General features: G+C 38.6%; 1 protein-coding gene across 2 annotated transcripts in view; it reads right to left on the minus strand.

The window, feature by feature from the left end:
- LOC133634244 (multiple PDZ domain protein-like) overlaps positions 1-26,467 on the minus strand; it is a 137,801-nt gene that overhangs the window by 44,755 nt on the left and 66,579 nt on the right. For both annotated transcript variants that reach the window (XM_062027368.1, XM_062027367.1), the window contains exons 21-23: positions 14,491-14,676; positions 7,437-7,580; positions 1,426-1,594 (exon numbers count right to left, since the gene is read on the minus strand). In XM_062027368.1, the coding sequence (XP_061883352.1) occupies positions 1,426-1,594; positions 7,437-7,580; positions 14,491-14,676 (499 nt within the window). The remainder of the gene's footprint in view (positions 1-1,425; positions 1,595-7,436; positions 7,581-14,490; positions 14,677-26,467) is intronic.

Here is a 26,467-nt window from a genome sequence, read left to right on the forward strand (position 1 = left end):
TGATTCATTTTGGCCAAAGCGGGCGCATTTCAATTTCTTACACACACTTGTTGTTTCATATGTTAACCAGAGGGGGAGCACGTTTAAAAGCGACACAGTCAATGTGAACAATCCCTCCTTTTTGGGAGCACCCTCATGTTGATAGACGTCACCACTAATGACACATTCAATATTACATGCAATGTTATTGATTTATGGCATCACTTGTTCACACCTCCTCATATGGAAGATACTTTTCCTTCTTCATGTCTCAAGAAGGCTAGAAATACAAGAACACACACACACACACTCTTGTATTTCTGACCTTCTTGAGACCTGATAAAAAAGCCTCCCTCTTTAGGACCAGCCTTTCTAGATATATAAAGAAGTGTATTTACAACATTAATAATATATACATACTATATAAATATAAAAAAGCTTGTTGTGAAAAATGAGTTGGAATTTCAAAAGAAAAAGTATTACAATAAAAGTTGTAATTTTACTCAACGCAAATCCAAATTTTACAGGAAAAACTGAACCTTTGTGCAATATTATGATAAAAGTTGGAATTTTACTCAACAACAGTCACAATTTTACAAGAAAAGCTTAACATTTTGGTAATTTTATGAAAAGAGTCGTCATTTTACTCGACAAAAGTCACAATTTTATAAGAAACTAACATGTTTGGCAATATTACAATAATAATAATCAGAATTTTACTTGCCAAAATTATGAGAAAAGTCAGAATTTAACTAAAAAAAATGTCACTATTTTACGAAAACAACAAAAAAATTGGCAAAATTATGAGAAAAGTCATAATTTTACTCAAAATATGTCACTATTTTACATGAACAACAAAAAAACGGGCAATATTGTGATAAAAGTCAGAATTTTATATGACAAATGACACCATTCTGCATTAAAAAGTAATAATTTTACATGAAAAGTCATAATTTTACGAGAAAATATTGCAATGTTACAGAAACAGAAAGAATATGAGAAATGATTCACAATTTTATAGGAAAAAAGTCGACACATTGTGAGAAAAAGACTGCTTTTAGTTCATTTATTTAGTTTTTACTTTGTAATCTGTTTTTAATCTTCATTATTTACTTCAAGTTATTACAATCTCTATATACATATATTTTAAATAGTTTTGATTAATTTTGGCCAGAGGGGGCACCTTTCAATTTCCTACACACACTTGTTATTTCATATGTTGACCAGAGGGGGAGCACTTTTAAAAGCGACACACAGCCAATGTGAACAATCCCTCCTTTTTGGGAGCACCCTCATGTTGATAGACATCACCACTAATGACACATTCAATATTACATGCAATGTTATTGATTTATGGCATCACTTGTTCACACCTCCTCATATGGAAGACACTTTTCCTTCTTCATGTCTCAAGAAGGCTAGAAATACAAGAACACACACACAAACCTCCAGTATCCTGTCCCCGACCTGCAGGGTGTGGTCAAGTGCTGCGGAGGTGATGTTGTTGATGAAGACGCCCCTCATCATGTGACCACCACTCAGCCGGCGGCCCATGCCCCGCCCTCCCATGATGCTGAGGCCTAAAGAGCGGCCTGCAGCCCGCCTGAGCTGCACCCTGCAACACAGCAGGAGACACAGGAGTCACTGCAGGGGGCCAGCAGAGGAGAGACAACTGACATCTACACTTTTTCATGTCAAATGTTCCTTAAAACTACTTTGTACACTTGATGATGGGACTTTATTCCCACGGGAGACAAAATGTTTCCAAATTCAAACTAGTCAGAGTTTGACCTGCCTTTGTCACGGTGTTTGGTGTGTTCTAGTGTCCTGGTACTAGTATAGTATGGTGGTACTAAGGAATCAAACACGGTACTATACTCTGAAAAGTACCAATTCCCCGTTTTTTCCTTCTTTTTTTTTTTAACGGGCATGACATTGCTGGTTTTTAGGAGCAGAGGAGCATGTTGGGCAGCGCACACACACAGAGTACTTACAAGCAGACACAGTGTGTAGACAGAAAATGTAGAATGGGCGCATTTTGGTGTAAAAGGTAAAGATAAAGGTGAAGTTATAACACTGAAACACCCTCAGGAAGAGCTAACATCCATCCACAGTGTTTCAGCTACTTCTAAATCACTAATCCTGGTCTCCATGGCGACAAATAAAGTATGTTTCTTACAAGTAGCATTATCACTGGAGGACGAGGAATAGCTAAACATGCTTCACTACTAGGGATGTCCGATAATGGCTTTTTGCCTACCGTATTCCCTTGAATTGGCGCAGGGAATATAGTATTCGCACGTCTAGAATTACTGCCGGGTCAAAGTCGTTTCTCAAAATAATTAACGCATGCTTGGCCTTATCGCCGGTTTATTATTGAAGCTGGATCAAATTCGTTTCGCAAAATATTAATTTTATTATCGCATGTCTATAATTTTCGCCGGGTCAAACTCGTTTAGCAAAATATTTAGCATATGGCTAGAACTTCCACCGGGTCAAATTCGGTACGTCACGAGTGACGCATCTGTCCTCATTTTCAAAATGGAGGAAGCTGCTTTCAGTAGTTTACAATCGCACAAAGGAAAAAAGATAAAGAGCTTTTCAGTAGGATTTAAGGTCCAAGCTATTGAATACCGGTACAGTATGCTAAAGAGAACAGTAAGCAGCTATGTTTTATTAATATACCGTAGCTGCGTGTGTGAAATACTGTATAAGTCATTAAATGACTCCCGCCTCCTGGTGGTAGAGGGCGCTGCCGCGCTAGTGATCCTTCTTGCGACTTCCGGTACTGCAGAAGAAGTGAACACACGCAGCAAGAGATTTTTTTTCAGATGGAGGATTGCATACCAGTATCTAAAATAAAACAGTTTTCTAAACTGGACTTTCAATGGAAGCAGGAGGTAATAATTAAAGGAATATCTCCATCGAAACAGAGACTTTTAAAACTGAAGAAAGAAAATAAGGAAGACTTCTATAAACAAGTTATCGATGCTTTTGGTCAGAAGGAGCTGCAAATGGACTCCATTTATAAGTACAGGTAAGACCATAACAACGTTTTTTTAATTAAATGTGCTTTTCATGATGGTATGCTTACATCACACTCAAAGCGCACGCCTAAATTTTATGGATTCCTTTTGGTAAACGCCGGAGTGAGAAGAGGTTTTAAAATAATTACCGCATGCACGGCCATCCCGCCGGTTTCCGGTAAACGCAGGAGTGACAGGAGGTTTTAAATTAATTAACGCCCCTGCGGCCATTCAAGGAAATACGGTATATCTGATATTCCGATATTGTCCAACTCTTTAATTACCGATATCAACCGATACCGATATCAACCGATATATGCAGTCGTGGAATTAACACATTATTATGTCTAATTTGGACAACCGTGTATGGTGAAGATAAGGTACTTTAAAAAAAAATAAAATAAAATAAGATAACTAAATTAAAAACATTTTCTTGAATAAAAAAGAAAGTAAAACAATATAAAAACTAGAAACTAGTAATTAATGAAAATGAGTAAAATGAAGTGTTAAAGGTTAGTACTATTAGTGGAGCAGCAGCACGCACAATCATGTGTGCTTACGGACTGTATCCCTTGCAGACTGTATTGATATATATTGATATATAATGTAGGAACCAGAATATTGATAACAGAAAGAAATGGGGGGAGGGAGGTTTTTTGGGTTGGTGCACTAATTGTAAGTGTATCTTGTGTTTTTTATGTTAATTTAATTAAAAAAACCACAAAAAAAACGATACAGATAATAAAAAAACCGATACCGATAATTTCCGATATTACATTTTAACGCAGGCCGATATTATCGGACATCCCTATTCACTACACACCGTAGGAGAATACAATAGCTCACCCCCGTCACAATGTAAACAAATGCCATGGGTGGATCTACACCTGACACCCACTATAATGATACCAAGTACAAGAGCGTATCTAGTTGATACTATGATTACATCCATATTTTTTAGCATCACAAAAAATGTATATGATGTTTATAAAGTCTTGAAATACGTCCCTGGACACATGAGGACTTTGAATATGACCAATGTATGATCCTGTAACTACTTGGTATCATCACATCCATACCTAAATGTGTGGTATCATCCAAAACTAATGTCAAGTATCAAAGACGAGAAGAATAAGTGATTATTACATTTGAACAGAAGTGTAGATAGAACATGTTCAAACAGAAAATAAGCAGATATTAACAGTAAAGTAGATGAATAATCCATTTTTACAGTTTGTCCCTCATAATGTGTAGAAAATAAAAGGTGTATAAATGACACAATATGTTACTAATTAGGAGTCTTTGTTTGTTTACTTACTACTAAAAGACAAGTTGTCTATTTTATTGAAGGACTAAATGACAATAATAAACATATGTTTCATCTACACTAACATTTCTTGTTACAATAATAATAATGACAATAATAATGACAATAATAAACATATGTTTCATGTACACTAACATTTCTTGTTACGATAATGACATTTTTTGTGCTCCTTGATTTAGGAATGTATGGAAATGCATGTTGGTACCGGTACCAAAACACAGGTATGGGGACAAGACTACAACTGACTAATTCTGGAGTATTTAACTTGTAATAGTTAATAATTGACACACAACATGGAGATAAAAATACATTTGTGATGAAGGACTAATTATAAGTCAACTTTGATTGATTGATTGGTTTTAAGATGAGTGTAGGGACTCAGGACCATATCATTATGACCTTATGTCATATTTGATGACCTCTAATTGAAGTCATGTGAGTGGTCATCAATCTGCACTTCCCACAGGAAGTAGATGAAGGTGCACTCCTGCAGTCGGCCTGAAGGAGGCGCACTCTGACAGAAAGTCAGCCTTTAAAGCAGCAAGGACTTTTTTTCTTCTTCCTTGCCTCGCTTGAAATGGTCGCCTCGGGCAGAGGATGGCGTGTCGGAGATGAAGTCCAAAACAATAGAATATCATGGCTGCCCAGGGAAGACACACACACTCACACACACACACTCACACACACACACACACACACACACACACACACACACACACACACACACACACACACACACACACACACACACACACACACACACACACACACACACACACACACACACACACACACACACACACACACACACACACACGCAGCGCTTTGAAGCCACTGCAGCTTATGTGATTTATAAGGAGGAGCGGCCATTAATACCTGGAAGATCTGGTGTGAGTGTGTGTGTGTGTGTGTGTGTGTGTGTGTGTGTGTGTGTGAGTGTGTGTGTGAGTGTGTGTGTGTGTGTGTGTGTCAGTGTATGTGTGAATGTGTGTGTGAGTGTAAGTGTGTGTGTAAGTGTGTGAGCGTGCGTGTAAATTGGTGTGTGTGTGGTTGTGTAAGTGTGTGTGTGTGTGTGTGTAATTGTGTGTGTAATTGTGTGTAAGTGTGTGTGCGTGTAAGTGTGTGTGTGTAAGTGTGCGTGTTTGTGATTATGTGTGCGCGTGTGTATAAGTGTATGTGTGTGTAAGAGTGTGTGTGTGTGAATATGTGTACATGTGTGTGTGTAAGTGTGTGTGTGAGTGTGTGTAAGTGTGCGTGTTTGTGATCATGTGTGCGTGTGTGTATAAGTGTATGTGTGTGTAAGAGTGTGTGTGTGTGAATATGTGTACATGTGTGTGTGTAAGTGTGTGTGTGAGTGTGTGTAAGTGTGTTTGTATGTGTAAGCGTGTAAGTGTGTGTGTGTAGGTGTGTGTGCAAGGTGTGTGTGTGTGAAAATGTGTACATGTGTGTGTGTAAGTGTGTGTGTGAGTGTGTGTAAGTGTGCGTGTTTGTGATCATGTGTGCGTGTGTGTATAAGTGTATGTGTGTGTAAGAGTGTGTGTGTGTGAATATGTGTACATGTGTGTGTGTAAGTGTGTGAGTGAGTGCGTGTAAATTGGTGTGTGTGTGTGCGTGTAAGTGTGTGCGTGTAAGTGTGCGTGTTTGTGATCATGTGTGCGTGTGTGTATAAGTGTATGTGTGTGTAAGAGTGTGTGTGTGTGAATATGTGTACATGTGTGTGTGTAAGTGTGTGTGTGAGTGTGTGTAAGTGTGTTTGTATGTGTAAGCGTGTAAGTGTGTGTGTGTAGGTGTGTGTGCAAGGTGTGTGTGTGTGTGTGTGTAAGTGTGTGTGTGTGAATATCTGTACATGTGTGTGTGTAAGTGTGTGTGTGAGTGTGTGTAAGTGTGTTTGTATGTGTAAGCGTGTAAGTGTGTGTTTGTAGGTGTGTGTGCAAGGTGTGTGTGTGCGTGTGTGTAAGTGTGTGTGTGTAAGTGTGTGAGCGTGCGTGTAAATTGGTGTGTGTGTGTGGTTGTGTAAGTGTGTGTGTGTATGTGTGTGTGTGTAATTGTGTGTGTGTATGTGTGTGTGTAATTGTGTGTAAGTGTGTGTGCGTGTAAGTGTGTGTGTAAGTGTGCGTGTGTATGATTATGTGTGCATGTGTGTATAAGTGTATGTGTGTGTAAGTGTGTGTGTGTGAATATGTGTACATGTGTGTGTGTAAGTGTGTGTGTGAGTGTGTGTAAGTGTGTTTGTATGTGTAAGCGTGTAAGTGTGTGTGTGTAGGTGTGTGTGCAAAGTGTGTGTGTGCGTGTGTGTGTGTGTGTAAGTGTGTGAGCGTGCGTGTAAATTGGTGTGTGTGTGTGTGGTTGTGTAAGTGTGTGTGTGTAGGTGTGTGTGTAATTGTGTGTGTGTGTCTGTGTGTGTGTGTGTAATTGTGTGTAAGTGTAAGTGTGTGTGTGTAAGTGTGTGTGTGTTTGATTATGTGTGCGTGTGTGTATAAGTGTACGTGTGTGTAAGTGTGTGTGTGTGTGTGTGAATAAGTGTATAAGTGTGTGTGTGTAAGTGTGTGTGTGAGTGTGTGTAAGTGTGTTTGTATGTGTAAGGGTGTAAGTGTGTGTGTGTAGGTGTGTGTGTGCAAGGTGTGTGTGTGTAAGTGTGTGTGTGTGTGTAAGTGTGTGAGCGTGCGTGTAAATTTGGTGTGTGTGTGTGGTTGTGTAAGTGTGTGTGTGTACGTGTGTGTGTGTAATTGTGTGTAAGTGTGTGTGCGTGTAAGTGTGTGTGTGTAAGTGTGTGTGTGTGTGATTATGTGTGCGTGTGTGTATAAGTGTGTGTGTGTGTGATTATGTGTGCGTGTGTGTATAAGTGTATGTGTGTGTGTGTGTGTAAGTCTGTGTGTGTGTGTGTGAATACGTGTACATGTGTGTGTGTAAGTGTGTGTGTAAGTCTGTGTGTGTGTGAAAATGTGTACATGTGTGTGTGTAAGTGTGTGTGTGAGTGTGTGTAAGTGTGTTTGTATGTGTAAGCGTGTAAGTGTGTGTGTGTAGGTGTGTGTGCAAGGTGTGTGTGTGTGTGTGTGCAGTCCATAATATGAGAAATATAAGACAGCAAATATTCCATGACTGACCTTCGAGGTTGACCCCAAGTGTGAGGACAAATATCTCCTTCTGCTCCTTGACCCGCCTCCACCTTCATCTTCATCTCCGCCTCCACCTTCATCTCCACCTTCACTCCATCTTCCTCCTCCTCCTCACGTGTTGTGTTGTGACCTCTGAGAAGAAGCAGACTTTAGTGGAGGAACATGAACATCATCACTAGTGCTTCACTTTGGACTAACTCTTGGACAAACTCAATCTGTGCCTCTTTAATCTGATTCACTTGTTTGTGTACTCATTTGTGTGTCTGTATCTCAATCTGTGTTTGTGTGTTTAGATACACACGTGTGTTTTCATTTCTGCCTCAGTATTTACATTTGTGTGTCTGTATCTCAATCTGTGTGTGTGTGTTTAGATACACACGTGTGTTTTCATTTCTGCCTCAGTATTTACATTTGTGTGTCTGTATCTCAATCTGCGAGTGTGTGTGTGTTTAGATACACACGTGTGTTTTCATTTCTGCCTCAGTATTTACATTTGTGTGTCTGTATCTCAATCTGTGTGTTTGTGTGTTTAGATACACACGTGTGTTTTCATTTCTGCCTCAGTATTTACATTTGTGTGTCTGTATCTCAATCTGTGTGTGTGTGGTTAGATACACAATTATGCAGCATTAAAATAAATACATTTGAACCAAATTAATAATTACTATTAGATGTTTCTTAACAAAACTTTAAATACAATTAAAGTCCGCCTCACCACTTTAGTCATCATTTTTGCGCTTTAGCTCCAGGCTTCTTCTGTTTGTTTGATATTGTCATTACTGCCGCTAGTGGTGGAAAAGTGTATTACAACTGAGTACTGAGGAACTGATTGTGTTCAGCGGGCCTCCAAGGGGGCTCGCGGCCTAACAGTGGCCCCTGGCCCTATGGTTAAAAAACACTGTTTCATACAACAGGAGTTTGCTGACAAAATGTTTGATTTGGCCCTGATCTCGTGTTTTGGTCTACAAAAAAATACTTTTTTTTACTGAAAAAGAACTGAAGCTGAATGATAAAATGTAGGCATGCTGTCATGATCCGTGACCCGGATCATGTTTTGCTTAGTCATGTTCTGTTAGTTTTGGACCCCCCACGTGACAGAACGAAGCCAGACAGAGGGTGGTGAGAAAGGTGAATAAATAGCTCTCTGATTAGTGCCCGGCAGCAGGTGAGGGTGCCGACCACTAACCAGAGGCAGGTGAACCCAATTAGTACCCATGGTGACCAAAACAAACCTAGCGGTGCACAAAACAGGAACTATGGGAGTCCAAAACTAACAGAACATGACTAAACATAACATGATCCGTGACTCGGATCATGTTTTGCTTAGTCATGTTTAGGGATGTCCGATAATGGCTTTTTGCCGATATCCGATATTCCGATATTGTCCAACTCTTTAATTACCGATACCGATATCAACTGATACCGATACCAACCGATATATACAGTCGTGGAATTAACACATTATTATGTCTAATTTGGACAACCAGGTATGGTGAAGATAAGGTACTTTTAAAAAAAAATGAATCAAATAAAATAAGATAAATAAATTAAAAACATTTTCTTGAATAAAAAAGAAAGTAAAACAATATAAAAACAGTTACATAGAAACTAGTAATGAATGAAAATGAGTAACATTAACTGTTAAAGGTTAGTACTATTAGTGGAGCAGCAGCACGCACAATCATGTGTGATTACGGACTGTATCCCTTGCAGACTGTATTGATATATATTGATATATTGTTAATATTAATAACTGTATCCCTTGCAGACTGTATTGATATATATTGATATATTGTTAATATTAATAACTGTATCCCTTGCAGACTGTATTGATATATATTGATATATTGTTAATATTAATAACTGTATCCCTTGCAGACTGTATTGATATATATTGATGTATTGTTAATATTAATAACTGTATCCCTTGCAGACTGTATTGATATGTACTGATATATAATGTAGGAAGCAGAATATTAATAACAGAAAGAAACAACCCTTTTGTGTGAATGAGGAGGGAGGTTTTTTGGGTTGGTGCATTAATTGTAAGTGTATCTTGTGTTTTTTATGTTGATTTAATTAAAAAAAACAAAAACAAAAAAACCAAAAAAAAACGATACCGATAATAAAAAAAACGATCCCGATAATTTCCGATATTACATTTTAACGCATTTATCGGCCGATAATATCGGACATCCCTAGTCATGTTCTGTTAGTTTTGGACCCCCCACGTGACAGAACGAAGCCAGACAGAGGGTGGTGAAAAAGGTGAATAAATAGCTCTCTGATTAGTGCCCGGCAGCAGGTGAGGGTGCCGACCACTAACCAGAGGCCGGTGAACCCAATTAGTACCCATGGTGACCAAAACAAACCCAGAGGGACACAAAACAGGAACTATGGGAGTCCAAAACTAACAGAACATGACTAAACATAAAATGATCCGTGACTCAAATCATATTTTGCTTAGTCATGTTTAGGGATGTCCGATAATGGCTTTTTGCCGATATCCGATATTGTCCAACTCTTTAATTACCGATACCGATATCAACCAATACCGATATCAACCGATATATACAGTCGTGGAATTAACACATTATTATGTCTAATTTGGACAACCAGGTATGGTGAAGATAAGGTACTTTTAAAAAAAAAATTATAAAATAAAAAGATAAATAAATTAAAAACATTTTCTTGAATAAAAAAGAAAGTAAAACAATATAAAAACAGTTACATAGAAACTAGTAATGAATGAAAATGAGTAACATTAACTGTTAAAGGTTAGTACTATTAGTGGAGCAGCAGCATGCACCATCATGTGTGCTTACGGACTGTATCCCTTGCAGACTGTATTGGTATATATTGATATATTGTTAATATTAATAACTGTATCCCTTGCAGACTGTATTGATATATATTGATATATTGTTAATATTAATAACTGTATCCCTTGCAGACTGTATTGATATATATTGATATATTGTTAATATTAATAACTGTATCCCTTGCAGACTGTATTGATATATATTGATATATTGTTAATATTAATAACTGTATCCCTTGCAGACTGTATTGATATATATTGATGTATTGTTAATATTAATAACTGTATCCCTTGCAGACTGTATTGATATATATTGATATATAATATTAATAACAGAAAGAAACAACCCTTTTGTGTGAATGAGGAGGGAGGTTTTTTGGGTTGGTGCATTAATTGTAAGTGTATCTTGTGTTTTTTATGTTGATTTAATTAAAAATAAAAAACCAAAAAAAAAAACCGATGCCGATAATAAAAAAACCGATACCGATAATTTCCGATATTACATTTTAACGCATTTATCGGCCGATAATATTGGACATCCCTAGTCATGTTCTGTTAGTTTTGGACCCCCCACGTGACAGAATGAAGCCAGACAGAGGGTGGTGAGAAAGGTGAATAAATAGCTCTCTGATTAGTGGTGAGGGTGCCGACCACTAACCAGAGGCAGGTGAACCCAATTAGTACCCATGGTGACCAAAACAAACCCAGAGGTGCACAAAACAGGAACTCTGGGAGTCCAAAACTAACAGAACACGACTAAAAACATGATCCGGGTCACAGGTCATGACAAATACAAACAAGGTGGTCATCTATAGTTTTAATTTTCCATTCTATATTCCAAATTTGGAAGGCGAAACTCTAAAAGTTTGGTTCAAGCTGCCCCAAAAATATTTGAGGTCGCGGCGAGGGGAAAGAGAGCGAGAGAGAAAACATGGGAGTGCTGTATTAGTCGTGTAGGCGTGAGTGACGGGATGCAGCCTATAGATGAAGACATGGTTCCAGAGCGAGGAAGCATGGATGCATTGAAAGTGAGGAGAGAGGGGGAGTTGTTGGATGGAGAGCAGCAGAGGCAGGCAGACGGAGTGAAAGCGGCGACAGACACAAGCCAAACAATTCATTTTCGCTGACAGTCAGCACTGAGATCCATAAGCGAAGAGCTAAATATAACCGGAGAGATTTAAAATGCAGGAGACAGAGAGAGGGAGGATGCTCTCACCACAAAGGATGGAGAGGAGAAAATATGGACTGGAGAGTCCTGGATGGAGCTCATTGAAGATCATCACTCACAGCATCAGCACGTAGGAAGTAAAGCCCTGCCATGTGTCGCACTCCTAAGTCCCAAGGTGGACACGTTCAAGGTACAACTACGCTGGCAAAGTGGTCCAGAGACATTTACCACGGGAAATTAAGCTCAGGAAGTTTGGACGTTTTGACCATTTTTGGATTATTCAAAGTTGGACACCGTCCATTTTATTGTGTAGCGTGTAAAAGACTAATGCAATACCACACACAGATAGAAATAGTTAGATAAACAATTGGAGTAGTCTTTACAAATATTTGACTGATGGACAAATGAATAGAAATAGGCTAGATCAGGGGTCGGCAACCCAAAATGTTGAAAGAGCCATATTGGACCAAAAATACAAAAACAAATCTATCTGGAGCCGCAAACAATTAAAAGCCATATTACATGTGTCATGAGATATAAATGTAATTAAGAGGACTTAAAGGAAACTAAATGAGCTCAAATATAGCTACAAATTAGGCATAATGCTGCAATATATACATATAGCTAGCCTAAATAGCATGTTAGCATCGATTAGCTTGCAGTCATGCAGTGACCAAATATGTCTGATTAGCACTCCACACAAGTCAATAACATCAACAAAACTCACCTTTGTGCACTCATGCACAACGTTAAAAGTGTGGTGGACAAAATGAGACAGAAAAAGAAGTGGCATAAAACACGTCCTAGAAAGTCGGAGAAAGTTATGCATGTAAACAGACTATACGGTGAGTTCAAGGACCGCCAAAATAAGTAGGACAAAACGGCGCTCGCCAAATACTCGAATCAGTGAAGCATGTTTAATATAAACAGTGTGCTTTATAACAATTAGGGAGGTTTGTGTCATGTTTGTCCTCCTACAGAAACCATGCTAAAACAAAAAAATTGACTTTTTTCCGCCTCATCTTTTTCCATTCTTCATACATTTTTGAAAAATCTCCAGAGAGCCACTAGGGCGGCGCTAAAGAGCCACATGCGGCTCTAGAGCCGCGGGTTGCCGACCCCCGGGCTAGATGAATAAATGAACAGTCAATCAGCATGCTAAATCAAACCCCGCTTCCAAATGAGTTGGGAAATGGTGTTAGATGTAAATATAAACAGAATACAATGATTTGCAAATCCTTTTCAAGCCATATTCAGTTGAATATGCTACAAAGACAACATATTTCATGTTCAAACTTATAAACCTTTTTTTTTTTTTTGCAAATAATAATGAACTTAGAATTTCATGGCTGCAACACGTGCCAAAGTAGTTGGGAAAGGGCATGTTCACCACTGTGTTACATGGCCTTTCCTTTTAACAACACTCAGTAAACAATTGGGAACTGAGGAAAGTAATTGTTGAAGCTTTGAAAGTGGAATTCTTTCCCATTCTTGTTTTATGTAGAGTTTCAGTGGTTCAACAGTCCGGGGTCTCCCTTGTGCTATTTTAGGCTTCATAATGCACCACACATTTTCAATGGGAGACAGGTCTGGACTGCAGGCGGGCCAGGAAAGTACCCGCACTCTTTTTTTACGAAGCCACGCTGTTGTAACACGTGCTGAATGTGGCTTGGCATTGTCTTGCTGAAATAAGCAGGGGCGTCCATGAAAAAGACGGCGCTTAGATGGCAGCACATGTTGTTCCAAAAGCTGTATGTACCTTTCAGCATTAATGGTGCCTTCACAGATGTGTAAGTTACCCATGTCTTGGCCACTAATACACCCCCATACCATCACACATGCTGCCATAACAGTCTGGATGGTTTGCTTCCCCTTTGGTCCCGATGACACGATGTGGAATATTTCCAAAAACAATTTGAAATGTGGACTCGTCAGACCACAGAACACTTTTCCACTTTGCATGAGGCCATCTTAGATGATCTCGGGTACCAGAGAAGCCGGCGGCGTTTCTGGGTGTTGTTGATAAATGGCTTTGGCTTTGCATAGTAGAGCTTTAACTTGCACTTACAGATGTAGCGACCAACTGTATTTAGTGACAGTGGTTTTCTGAAGTGTTCCTGAGCCCATGTGGTGATATCCTTTACACACTGATGTGGCTTTTTGATACAGTGCCATCTGAGGGATGGAAGGTCACGCTCATTCAATGTTGGTTTCCGGCCATGCTGCTTACGTGCAGTGATTTCTCCACATTCTCTGAACCCTTTGATGATATTACGGAGCGTAGATGTTGAAATCCCTACATTTCTTGCAATTGCACTTTGAGAAAGGTTGTTCTTAAACTGTTCAACAATTTGCTCACGCAGTTGTGGACAAAGTGATGTACCTCGCCCCATCCTTTCTTGTGAAAGACTGAGCATTTTTTGGGAAGCTGTTTTTATACCCAATCATGGCACCCACCTGTTCCCAATTAGCCTGCACACCTGTGGGATGTTCCAAATAAGTGTTTGATGAGCATTCCTCAACTTTATCAGTATTTATTGCCACCTTTCCCAACTTCTTTGTCACGTGTTGCTGCCATCAAATTCTAAAGTTAATGATTATTTGCAAAAAAAACTAAGTTTATGAGTTTGAACATGAAATATGTTGTCTTTGTAGCATATTCAACTGAATATGGCTTGAAAATTATTTGCAAATCATTGTATTCTGTTTATATTTACATCTAACACCATTTCCCAACTCATATGGAAACGGGGTTTGTATAACCTACATTCTTGTATGACAACAGAATGCACTGCACATGTGATGGAGGAATGCACAGTGCAGGGTTGAAATTCAACTGAATTTGCATGAAATCAGGTTGTTTTAGCTAAGAATCATGCTGCAAGATCTGGCATGTTGCATTCAATGTTTATTCCCATTAATTTCCCGTTAATTCCCATGGAAAGTTTCCAACTTTGAATATTCCCGGAATTGTGCAAGCCTACGTATAACACCACCGTGCATGAAGTCATGGAGGTGAAGAACAGGCTGATAGTTCCAGGAGCTTACATTACCTGACCGAGGCCGGGTCTGGACCTGAGGTTTTAGACTGGACTGAAATGCAGGAGGGTTCAACTGGACTGGGAGGTTCTGGAGGCGGGGTGGGGGAGGAAGGGGCGTGGTCTAGGGTGGAGGCCAGCGGGGGCAAACCCAGGCGGTGACGGTGCTGGTCCACATGTGGAGCAGGTACGAAGGTTATCCTGGGGACATTGAAAAACTGCTCAGTCGCTGACAAGAACACGGAGCCACGCCTCACTTGGCAGCCAGCATTTCACTATTTTGGTGACCTCACTTCCTGCACACGCCATTTTGAAGGGGCGTCACTTCCTGTTGCCATATTTGGAGGAGTAGACGGCGGCGCCAAAAGCAGACGACTTGGCTCACAAATATGGAAGAAAGTGCATTTTGTTTAAAAAAGGACGTTTATATGATCATTTACTTTCTTCTACTTTTTGTCTTTTGACGAAAAGCTATTTTAGTTTTTGTCAAATTTTAGTCATTTAAATTGATTTACTTTTATTTTAGTTTTAGTCAATGAAATGACAACATTTTAGTCAGCTAAAAGGTCAATAAATATTTTTTTAAATGAGATGATTAGTTTAAAACTTGACTGTAAAGTTTGATATAAATGTTTCATGTCAAGTTTCTATCACTGACTGTGGAACTTTACACAAAATTATACAATAAAGTTTGATATAAATGTTTTATTTCAAGTTTAGGACTGAAAAATAAAACGGTGTGGAACATAATATGCTACGTCATACATTTTTGTATTGATGGCGGCACATCAAATTTGTCATCTCACAAGGAAAATCCTCTGATTGGCTCTCCTTCATGACTAACTCCCCGCCCCCTCTTTCACATAAAGAGCTGTGATTGGATATATTCCCAACTAGTCCCGCCCATCTACGTGACCTAATTACAAATGCTTGGATGTGGTTTTGGACACTTCTGTCTCGTTTTCATACGTTACTTGTGTTATCGTCTCAGTCTTTCTTTGGATGACTTGTTTTCTTCAGAGGAAAAAAGTTTGTTGACAATCACTAAGACGGAAACTATTAGTCAACGAAATTAAAAATGTTTCGGACAAGGGTGTCCAAACTACGGCCTGCGTGCCAAGTACGCCGGCGTCTTTAATTTGGCCTGTGAGACGTCAAGAGTTTAATAACATATCTGACATGTGGGGTGTTTTCAACTTTATTTTAAATATCTGTCAATGAGTCATTCAGGTCAAACAACCTTCCCTAGTCATGGTGCACAGAAAATGCAATGAACATAAAAGTCAACACACACGGTGACACATGACAGAACATGCACACTGAACTTTGTGGATGTAATAAAAAAACGTCAAATCAACATAAAAAATACCAAATTACACCCATTTAAAGCCATTACAATGCATGATGGGAAAAATGCAAAACACTCTTTACTCTACTTTTGGGATGTTTTGTGTCATGTTTGTGTCTCCTCTCCATTGCTCTGTTGGTTTCTGCTCTGGGTGTTGCTGGGCTGGCTTTGGAATTGCATTATTATTGTATCATCCAAACAACCTTCCCTAGTCATGGCGCAACAAAATATGCAACCAGCACAAAAAGTCAACACACACGGTGACACATGACAGAACATGCGCACTGAACTTTGTGGATGTAATAAAAAAACGTCAAATCAACATAAAAAATACCAGATTACACCCATTTAAAGCCATTACAATGCATGATGGGAAAAATGCAAAACGCTCTTTACTCTACTTTTGGAATGTTTTGTGTCATGTTTGTGTGTCCGCTCAATTGCTCTGTTGGTTTCTGCTCTGGGTGTTGCTGGGCTGGCTTTGGAATTGCATTATTATTGTATCATCCAAACAACCTTCCCTAGTCATGGTGCACAAAAAATGCAATGAACATAAATGTCAACACACATTGTGACACATAACACAACCTGCGCACTGAACTTTGTGGATGTTATAAAAAAAAACATCAAAGCAACATAAAAAAATGCAAAATTACACACATTTAAATCCATTACAATGCATGATGGGAAAAATGCAAAACATTCTTTCCACACTTATCCATGTTTGGTGCATTTTAGCTGCTTGATATTTCTGATTGATTACAAAACTTTAAGCAGGTCGTCACGGAAGTAAACAATGTAGGAGTCACACTTTCACATACTCTTAATATTCAATGATTTATCCATTATATGTATATAGTTTGTACACACACGTGTGTAGGCTATATAGTAACTTTACATGCAAATTAGTTTAGCCCAATGTGGCTCCCGAGTCAAAAAGTTTGGACACCCTTGTGTTGTTGTTACTTCATTGGCATCTACTGCCCCGTTGTTATCAGAGCGCAGACAGCTAATTGTTGAAACTAGAGAACCAAATGTCTTATTTATAAAAGCTGCATCCATCAAAGTGTCCTGTCATGTATTCGGAGTGTCTTAAGTGTCATTAAAAAACAACAAAGCTCCCTCTCACTTTCCTTCTGGCAGACGTTTGAGTCGTCTGAAGGGCCAATTTGCAGGTTGGAAACGTGGCCCCCAAACTGTCGCGACAGCCTGGCTGGGCTCACTTTTTTACTGCGACCCCTCAGAGTTGTACGTGTGTCAGCGGGGACGTATTTGCATGTCGGACTTGTCTAGTCAGAAGGTGAGAGCAGGATGAATAATTCAGAGATGTAGAAAAAGGCTGTTTGGCGCACAAGCAGGTCGGCCGCGAGACGTCAAGCAGCAAGTGGGTGTTTGGCAGCGTGAGGAACATCTTCAGTAAAGAAGGCTGAGCAAAACTAGTCCTTGAAATGAGGTGGGAATTCAAAATGATAGCCCCTCCAGCTTTGAAAACAAACATGCAGACCATAATCTAATCATGGAGACTTTCTAGGCGACATTACAATTCTTATTAATATTGATACCGTTGTTGATGTTATTCATTTTACTTTGACTACTTCTGGATTGTTTTGTGTCATGTTTGTGTGTTCTCTCAATTGATCTGTTGGTTGCTGTTCTGGATGTGGAATTGTACTATTATTGTATTATCCAAACAACCTACCCTAGTCATGGTGAACAAAAAATGCAATGAACATGAATGTCAACACACATGGTGACACATAACACAACCTGCGCACTGAACTTTGTGGATGTTATAAAAAAAAAAAGTCAAAGCAACATAAACAATTCCAAATTCCACCCATTGCAAGGGATGATGGGAAAAATGCTAAACACTCTCCACACTTATCCACGTTTGGTGCATTTTAGCTGCTTGATATTTCTGATTGATTACAAAACTTTACGGAGGTCGTCACGGAAGTAAACAATGTGATAGGGCTGGGCGATATATGGAATATACTGGATATATGGCGGGTTTGTCTCTGTGCGATATAGAAAATGACTATATGGTGATATTTTCGCAGGCCCGGCCCTAACCAATCTGGCGCCCTAGGCAAGATTTTAGGTGGCAGTGAAGTGTATATACTCACAAGAAACCGAATAGCTTTGTCTTTGACCTTTTTTTTTTACTTAAAGAAAGCAAATAAACAATCAGAATAGTTAACAAGATTAAAAAAAATATGGATAAATAAATGACTACAAAAAATGAATATATGAAATACAATATTTTTTACATACATAAACACAAAATATAACGTGTCAACAAGTTGCATAAAATAAATTAAAAGTACAATATAAATAAGGCACTGCACAAAACAAGATATCAAACCAGTATGACTTTAACAACTATATTACAAAAAAAGGGGATCCTACAGAGTTCTCTATTTGTGTTTTTTAATATTGCATTAACTAGAATGACTTACAAATGACTGTACACCAGGAAGTACTGTAATTACCTAACGTTACATTATTATTTTCCAAAACAATTTAGCCCCCTCCACAATATTAACCCGACGTTAAAACAGAACTAGCTATTTATTGATTAGCAATTGCCGAATCATGTAACATTAGCTTAATGCTAAAAAGTCAGGTTACTATCACATTCTCCATCCATCCATTTTCTACCGCTTATTCCCTTTGGGGTCGCGGGGGGCGCTGGAGCCTATCTCAGCTACAATCGGGCGGAAGGCGGGGTACACCCTGGACAAGTCGCCACCTCATCACAGGGCACATTCTGTAACAGACAAATAATTTCATGTAGGCTAAGGTTACCTACCTGCTACCTCTGTCTTTTTCTCGTTTCCCCTCTTCTTTTCTCTTTTTTCTTCCCTGGGCACCTGACAGTTTTGGCCGTTTTGACACCTTGTGTTGATTTTTTGATGTGGTAAGAGTCATGATACGGGAAGGGAGGGGGCGCACCGTGCGGGGGGATGGGGGGGGCGTAATGTTGTAACAAATAATATTTATATTAAATAGGCTTTACTTTGCATTTTAATTAACGTGGGATTATTTGTTGTATTTAGAAATAATAGTACCAACTTTTTTTTTTTTATTTCTTTTTTTTCTCCAACATTTGTGGCACTGGCGTGGCGCCCCCTGATGGACGGCGCCCTTAGCATTTGCCTGTACGGCCTATGCCACGGGCCGGCCCTGTATTGGAGTATACGTTCTCACGCAGTTGCTTTTAGCTGCGGGCATTACACTACAGGCTCTTCTCACTCTTTCTCGTCTCTCCTTCTCACAGAGACATAAAACAAGCGCACCTTCTTACATACGTCACATACTGTCGCGCGTGCAACGTCATACGCCCTCACGGAGCAGACAGGTAGCGACATGGTAACGTTAGCTGTGATGCCAGCGGAGAAGTGCGAGTGGTAATACGAGAGAGAGAAGGTGCCAATCTGGTAACAAATGAAGGAAGAATTAATTCCTAAGTAAAACAGCAGGGGGTCCATCGTCTGGCGGTGGTTTGGCTTCAAGCGGGAAGATGTCGAACAGACAACAGTAATATGTCAAGTATGCGGCAAAAGTGTTGCTACAAAAAGTAGCAGCAATGCTAATGTGTAGCATCATTTGAAAAGTCACCCGCTAGAGAATGAAGAGTGCTTGAAACTCCGCATGTCAACATCTCCGTTCAGTGCCACACCCACAAAATGCCCAAGCAACCATTTCCAGACCAACACCGTATGAAAAAACTAGTCAAGAACAGAAGGAGATAACGTCCGCAGGAACCTACCACATAGTGAAGGACGTACACTATTTGATTTACTATTATGCAGCTCATTTTTATGTGGCACTTATTGAAATATCTTGTGTGACATCATGCACAAAAGTGCACTTTATTTGTTTTAAACTATTGTAGTGGCGTTCTGTACAAAAATGTGTTTTATTGTCGTTTATTAATTTGCACACAATGTACAATACTACATTTTTATTTACAGAAGTATTTTATTTAGACAGAAATTTGAAGTTTGCACTTTATTAATCCCAACACCGGAGATTATTATTAGACATGTCCGATAATATCGGCCTGCCGATATTATCGGCCGATATATGCGTTAAAATGTAATATCGGAAATTATCGGTATCGTTTTTTTTTATTATCGGTATCGGTTTTTTCCCCCATTTACACTCATTCACACAAAAGGGTTGTTTCTTTCTGTTATTAATATTCTGCTTCCTACATTATATATCAATATATATCAATACAGTCTGCAAGGGATACAGTCCGTAAGCACACATGATTGTGCGTGCTGCTGCTCCACTAATAGTACTAACCTTTAACACTTCATTTTACTCATTTTCATTCATTACTAGTTTCTATGTAACTGTTTTTATATTGTTTTACTTTCTTTTTTATTCAAGAAGATGTTTTTAATTTATTTATCTTATTTTACTAATTTTTTTAAAAAGGACCTTATCTTCACCATACCTGGTTGTCCAAATTAGGCATAATAATGTGTTAATTCCACGACTGCATATATCGGTATCGGTTGATATCGGTATCGGTAATTAAAGAGTTGGACAATATCGGAATACCGGATATCGGCAAAAAGCCATTATCGGACATCCCTAATTATTATTCATTTGCATACAATGTGCAATGCAGCATTTGTGTTAATATTGTATTCAATACACAAGTGTCGCCTCCCGGAAGAAGCTTTTAATTTCACTCTTTGACAACAATTGCATAAAAAGTACAATTTATATTTGGTGTAAAAAGGACAAAATGATACTAATTATAACTTTGCTAAGAGTATAAGATGCAGCGTCACTTCAAACTACTACATTTTCATGGAATAAAAAATATGTATTTATTTTATTATTTTTTTGAACTTGTGTCAATTATTTGACATGATTTTAGATGGTTGTAGTTTGTGGTTCTCCTCGTGTTAGTTAAACATACTAAAATGTTACTTAGGGTAAGTATCTCCTGGAACAGTCAAAGCAACGTGAAGTTGGATTGTTGGCGTTGTCATTGTTCCATAAAGGTATGATGTCATTGTATTGTTTGTACACTTCAAGCACAGGAAATGAAGTTTTATTACTACATTATTTACAATGGAGAAACCCTCAAAGTGTCCTTAGTGGGTTAGAATGAGTCAAAGGAAGTAGCTGAAGACAAACAGGAACAAGGACAAGGTCTTTCCTGTTTTGTTGTTCTGGACTTGAGCTGCATGCAGAATTATGAATATTGTCAATTAGGACAATAGAAGCTGTTGTCCAAAAAGGAAGTAAAGTAGTACACATTTAATGAGTACTGGAATACTGCATTGGTACATTTACAACTAGAATACAGACGTCTTTGTACATACATTTAGAACTACAACTATAATTCAGACGTCTTTGGGTTTTAGAGTCAAAGACGTCTGATAGGAGAGGATCTTTTTTTGTCATGGCAGCAGGTCACAGGTGAGGTCACAGGTGAGGTCACAGGTGAGTGTGAGTAGCCAAATGTTGTTGTTATTATTATAGGCAGACCTGTGTTTATTTCCATATCTGCCTTACACACTTGTATGTATACATCTTTAGACTCCAATATATACTTTAAGATCATCTTATATTCTGACCAATGATCAATTGACCTAAAGAGTGGTATTTGATGCCCTAAAAGAGTGGAAGATTCCAGAATCAATCAAAAGTTGGGGAGAATGTGTGTTAAAAGTGCAAAAGTCACATCATATGTCAACTCTCACACAATCGCTTGTTATTTAGTCACTACAGTAATTGTGGTCACATCCACAGGAACCACATGGGTTAGCCTACTCTATACAGTATTTACAACCTTACTAGTGTTCACTTCACAGCCACAGATGGTTCATCCCCTTATTGACATTATTTACACATTACTATGTCTGTTTCAGTCACTATGTTATTTAGTCACTACAGTAATTGTGTTCACATCCACAGGAACCACATGGGTTAGCCTACTCTATACAGTATTTACAACCTTACTAGTGTTCACTTCACAGCCACAGATGGTTCATCTAGTTATTGACATTATTTACACATTACTATGTCTGTTTCAGTCACTATGTTATTTAGTCACTACAGTAATTGTGTTCACATCCACAGGAACCACATGGGTTAGCCTACTCTATGCAGTATTTACAAATACAGAAAGAAGTCTCACTCTGTGCATGGCTCCGAGCACATTTATTGAACAGTACAATCAACTGAACACAGGAAGTCCAGAGGAGGAGCCTCCCTGCTCGTAACCCGCTAGTGAGAAGTGTCACAAAGTAACACCAATTAAGAGAGAAAACTACGATTACAAAGATAAATGTTTTTCACCTTCTAATTGCAATGGCAATACGAGCCCATCAACACGGACGACAGAGCGAGGATGCCGTGATCATGTGATGGCAACAAACAAAAAGACAACGCCCGACATTGTTTTTCCAACTAGGAAAAAAAAAAAACACTTTAAGATGTTCAATATTTAAGTTAAATATTTGCTCACAGAAATGAGTCCACTTCATTTTTGGTGTATTTATTTCCGATAAAGTTATTTACCTTCCAATGACAGTAGAATGGTAAACAAATTCTACAGTAATGACAACTAAAATGGTATTTTCTTTTAAATGTTACTTGCATTATTATGACGACATTATAAACTCTGTATAGTTTCTATGTCTTCAGTTTAAAGGCCTACTGAGAGCCACTACTAGCGACCACGCAGTCTGATAGTTTATATATCAATGATGAAATCTTAACATTGCAACACATGCCAATACGGCCGGGTTAACTTATAAAGTGACATTTTAAAATTCCCGGGAAATATCCGGATGAAACGTCGCGGTATGATGACGTATGCGCGTGACGAAATCCGAGTAACGGAAGTCATGGTACCCCGTAGAATCCTATACAAAAAGCTCTGTTTTCATTTCATAATTCCACAGTATTCTGGACATCTTTTGCAATTTGTTTAATGAACAATGAAGGCTGCAAAGAAGACAGTTGTAGGTGGGATCAGTGTATTAGCAGCGGACTACAGCAACACAACCAGGAGGACTTTGTTGGAGTGCTAGCCGCCGGCTTCACCTTGACTTCCTACGTCTCCGGGCCGCCAAACGCATCGGGTGAAGTCCTTCGTCCTTCTGCCGATCGCTGGAACGCAGGTGAGCACGGGTGTTGATGAGCAAATGAGGGCTGGCTGGCGTAGGTGGAGAGCTAATGTTTTTAGCATAGCTCTGTGCAGTCCGGTTGCTAAGTTAGCTTCAATGGCGTCGTTAGCACAGCATTGTTAACCTTCGCCAGCCTGGAAAGCATTAACCGTGTATTTACATGTCCACGGTTTAATAGTATTGTTGATTTTCTATCTATCCTTCCAGTCAGGGGTTTATTTCTTTTGTTTCTATATGCAGTTAAAGCACGATGCTATCACGTTAGCTCGTAGCTAAAGCATTTCGCCGATGTATTGTCGTGGAGATAAAAGGCACTGAATGTCCATTTGGCGTTCTGGACTCTCATTTTCAAGAGGATATAGTATCCCAGGTGGTTTAAAATACAAATCTGTGATCTACAATAGAAAAAGGAGAGAGTGTGGAATCCAATGAGCCAGCTTGTACCTAAGTTACGCTCAGAGCGAAAAAAGATACGTCCTGCACTGTCTCTCAAGTCCTTCACTGTAACGTTCCTCATCTACGAATCTTTCATCCTGGCTCAAATTAATGGGGTAATCATCACTTTCTCGCTCCGAATCTCTCTCGCTCCATTGTAAACAACGGGGAATTGTGAGGAATACTAGCTCCTGTGACGTCACGCTACTTCCGCTACAGGCAAGGCTTTTTTTTATCAAAGTTGCGAACTTTATCGTTGATTTTCTCTACTAAATCCTTTCAGCAAAAATATGGCAATATCGCGAAATGATCAAGTTTGACACATAGAATGGATCTGCTATTCCCGTTTAAATAAAAAAAAAAACATTTCAGTAGGCCTTTAAGAGCAGGATGTAGACAAAAGTCTGCATAAAGACAAATATTTGAAAGTAAATAATTGAATATTGTGGTAAAGTTTGTCACTTTGAGACAAGAACATGTTGATTGACAGTCTAAAAGTAAAATGTCTTCATTCACTATTTATTTTCACTCTTTTATGCATTTTACGACTCAAATGGAATGAAATTGCAATTTGAGAGAAAACATTTCCAAAGAGGTTTTGTGGGACGTGGCCCTCAAGAGAAAGTCCCTCGCATGAAACGATGAATGGAAGCAACAACAGGACAGAAAAGGAAGCCTTTTTATAAACAAATGAATGGATGAAGTCGATTATTCGTATTCAGTGGAGTACTGCATCATACTTGATGTACTACGGCAGGGGTCACCAACGCGGTGCCCGTAAGGACCAGGGGCCGTACTTATCAAGCTTCTTAGAGTGCCATTTTACACTTAAGTCCTGAGAATTTGCGAAATTTAGTCCTACTCTCAAACTTAAGAATAAAAGCTTTTTATCAACGTTCTTAAGTCTAAGAATCACTCCTACTCTCCACGATATTTAAGAGACCTTCAGAGGTGTCTTAAGTGGTTAGGAGTTGCCAGCAGGGGATGGCACTGAGGCGAGAGAGACGTGCGCCAACGTTCAGGGAACAGAACAATGTTTTAGTTTTTTTTGATGACGAGCAGCTGATCAAACGGTATCGTTTAGACAGAGCGGATATTATTTTTGTCACAGATTTAATACTTTTCGATTCCTTGTTGATTTCTGCATGTGTCTGCAGTGGGCTAGTATATATAGAGCCACCCACACCAGTTTCAAATTAGTTGCCTAATTAATGAATTGGAAAGAAAATGTTATGACAGTAGCGTATGTGTGTGGCCGTGAGGTGAGTGACGTCAGTGAGTGTGTGGGCGAGAGAAGAGAGGGAGCGGTAGCGTGAGTGCCGGCGGGGACTAGTTTGTTTTGTATTATTTTGTAGTTTATTGTCAAAATATACACTCCCATTGTCCACTTCAATATTTCCAAGATATTTCTTTATTCTTAGACAACGGATTCCCTTCCGTGATTGGTCATTTCTATGGACACAGAAATGACGTCACCTAAAATTGCGTTTACGGCACATAGTAATGTCGTAATTCAGCTCTGAGTGTGACACTTAAGATTCAGTCCTACACTTCGCTGAAAGTGTGAGTAAGACGCTTGATAACTAACTTTTAAGTGCAGCTTTCAGCCAAGAATTTATTTACTCTTAAGTCAACTCTTAGCAGACTTCTTAGGAGTCATTCTAAGAAGCTTGATAAGTACGGCCCCTGATGAGTAGCCCGCTGGCCTGTTCTAAAAATAGCTCAAATAGCAGCACTTACCAGTGAGCTGCCTCGATTTTTTAAATGTTATTTATTTACTAGCAAGCTGGTCTCGCTTTGCCCGACATTTTTAATTCTAAGAGAGACAAAACTCAAATAGAATTTGAAAATCCAAGAAAATGTTTTAAAGACTTGGTCTTCACTTGTTTAAATAAATTCATTAATTTTTTTACTTTGCTTCTTATAACTTTCAGAAAGACAATATTAGAGTAAAAATACAACCTTAAAAATGATTTTAGGATTTTTAAACACATATAGCTTTTTACCTTTTAAATTCCTTCCTCTTCTTTCCTGACAATTTAAATCAATGTTCAAGTAAAAATGTTTTTATTATTGTAAAGAATAATAAATACATTTTAATTTAATTCTTCATTTAAGCTTCTGTTTTTTCGACGAAGAATATTTGTGAAATATTTCTTCAAACTTATTATGATTAAAATTGAAAAAAAATATTCTGGCAAATCTAGAAAATCTGTAGAATCAAATTTAAATCTTATTTCAAAGTCTTTTGAATTTCTTTTAACATTTTTGTTCTGGAAAATCTAGAAGAAATAACAATTTGTCTTTGTTAGAAATATAGCTTGGTCCAATTTGTTATATATTCTAACAAAGTGCAGATTGGATTTTAACCTATTTAAAACATGTCATCAAAATTCTAAAATTAATCTTAATCAGGAAAAATTACTAATGATGTTCCATAAATTATTTTTTAAATTCTTTCAAAAAGATTTGAATTAGCTAGTTTTTGTCTCCTTTTTTTCGGTTGAATTTTGAATTTCAAAGAGTCGAAATTGAAGATAAACTACGTTTCAAAATTTAATTGTCATTTTTTTCGTGTTTTCTCCTCTTTTAAACCGTTCAATTAAGTGTAAATATAATTAATTATTGAAAATAACATAGAGTTAAAGGTAAATTAAGCAAAATGGCTATTTCTGGCAATTTATTGAAGTGTGTATCAAACTGGTAGTCCTTCGCATTAATCACTACCCAAGAAGTAGCTCTTGCTTTCAAAAAGGTTGCTGACCCCTGGACTACGGCATGTACTACGCTTGGTACTATGTGGTGCAGTATTTGTACTGCACCCGGTTCTCAAATCCCTTCACTGGCTTCCTGTTCCACTCAGGCTTGAATACAAAGTCTCCCTACTAACTCACCAGTGCCTCCATGGTAATGCCCCCCCTCTACCTCAAAGAACTGCTCACCCCCAAATCCTCCACCCGACACCTGGCTAACCTCCTCCAACCTCCGATGACAAAGCTCAAGACTATGGGAGACCGGGCTTTCCAGTCTGTGGAACACTCTCCCT

Source organism: Entelurus aequoreus, linkage group LG18 (genome assembly GCF_033978785.1).
Source record: "Entelurus aequoreus isolate RoL-2023_Sb linkage group LG18, RoL_Eaeq_v1.1, whole genome shotgun sequence".
Taxonomy (NCBI): Eukaryota; Metazoa; Chordata; class Actinopteri; order Syngnathiformes; family Syngnathidae; genus Entelurus; species Entelurus aequoreus.